The sequence below is a fragment of the Drosophila grimshawi genome, unplaced genomic scaffold (assembly GCF_018153295.1).
Source record: "Drosophila grimshawi isolate 15287-2541.00 unplaced genomic scaffold, ASM1815329v1 contig_1377, whole genome shotgun sequence".
Classification (NCBI taxonomy): Eukaryota; Metazoa; Arthropoda; class Insecta; order Diptera; family Drosophilidae; genus Drosophila; species Drosophila grimshawi.
The window spans coordinates 22,784,298-22,785,480 of NW_025062900.1; the positions used below are offsets into that span (position 1 = coordinate 22,784,298).

General features: G+C 42.6%; 1 protein-coding gene across 1 annotated transcript; it reads left to right on the forward strand.

Moving 5' to 3' along the window:
* Positions 1 to 273: 273 nt before the first annotated feature.
* LOC6566980 (angiopoietin-related protein 1) lies at positions 274 to 1,183 on the forward strand. Its single transcript, XM_001993237.2, has 2 exons — positions 274 to 922; positions 988 to 1,183. Exons 1-2 carry the CDS (start codon positions 339 to 341, stop codon positions 1,130 to 1,132), a joined length of 729 nt encoding a protein of 242 aa, XP_001993273.2. The 5' UTR covers positions 274 to 338; the 3' UTR covers positions 1,133 to 1,183.

Below are 1,183 nucleotides of genomic sequence, written 5' to 3' on the forward strand. Positions count from 1 at the left end.
ACATTGAGAAATTGCAAGCCATATATAATAGGAAAATTAAAGAAGCAATTAATTCGGAAATGGAAACCACAATGCAAGACCTAAAGACGAAAATAAACGACGAACTGTCAAAGTGCCGAGATCAGAATTCTGCCTTCGAAGAGCTAAACAACTATTATATTGGGCAAATCACTAAGTTGCGGGAAAACTTAAACGTTGCCAACTTGGAGGAAAAGGATCGACAGATTGAAGAAGGCCTTGCGACAATTTACAGCTTAAAAACACTCGTTAGCGATCAGGCCAAGCAAATAGAACTTTTAAAATACGATGTGTCAGAGAAATCACAAATAATCGAAAATATGCACACCAAAACAAAAGAAATTGCTTATAAGATTAACAATTTGGAAGAATTTGAAACTACGCCGCAAGTGGATTTTGAGGCTAGCAGCTGTCTGCCATTTGGCAACTCCAATGATATACATTTAATAAAGGTGGCCGACGGAGATGCGTTTTTCGTGCCCTGTGATTCTCGACTAAGCGGCACCGGATGGACCGTTGTGCAGCGTCGGATCGATGGAAGCGTTAAGTTCAATCGAAACTGGCTGCAATACCAGGAGGGATTCGGCAATTTGAGCGGCGAGTTTTTCATAGGCCTCGAGAAGTTACATCGCATGACAACTGCCCAGCCCCACGAATTATACGTGCACCTAACCGACTTCAACAATGAGAGCAGCCACGCGTATTATGATAACATAATTGTGGGCCCCGAGAGCGAGCAATATGCACTGAGCGCTCTCGGCGAGTACTCTGGCAATGCTGGTGACTCGATGCGCGATAATGAGCATCAGAAGTTCACAACCTTTGACAGGGATAACGACATGAGCGAATTTAACTGTGCCGAGACTTGCTTAGGTGGTTGGTGGTACAACAACTGTGGCTTGAGGTTGGTCAACAATTAAATGATTTATTTTGTTCGCTTTCTTATTTTGTTTGGTGTCTCGCTTTCAGCAATCTCAACGGACAGTACACAGAGCGTGATGTGTATTATGATAACTCCGAGTATGGCATTTTTTGGGACGAGTGGCAGGGACCGGGGTATAACCTGAAATCAGTGCAGATCATGATCAGGCCAAAGTTGGAATCAATTAAGTGAACATTTCATATACACGAATCCCTTTCTGTTATTCAGTGGAATATATTAAAT

What these genes read in the sequence shown, in the direction of transcription:
- LOC6566980 (XM_001993237.2), top strand. Translation starts at nt 339, where the DNA reads ATGCACACCAAAACAAAAGAAATTGCTTATAAGATTAACAATTTGGAA. An exon ending in TACAACAACTGTGGCTTGAG is followed by an intron (nt 923 to 987) that starts GTTGGTCAACAA and finishes TCTCGCTTTCAG; the next exon opens with CAATCTCAACGGACAGTACA.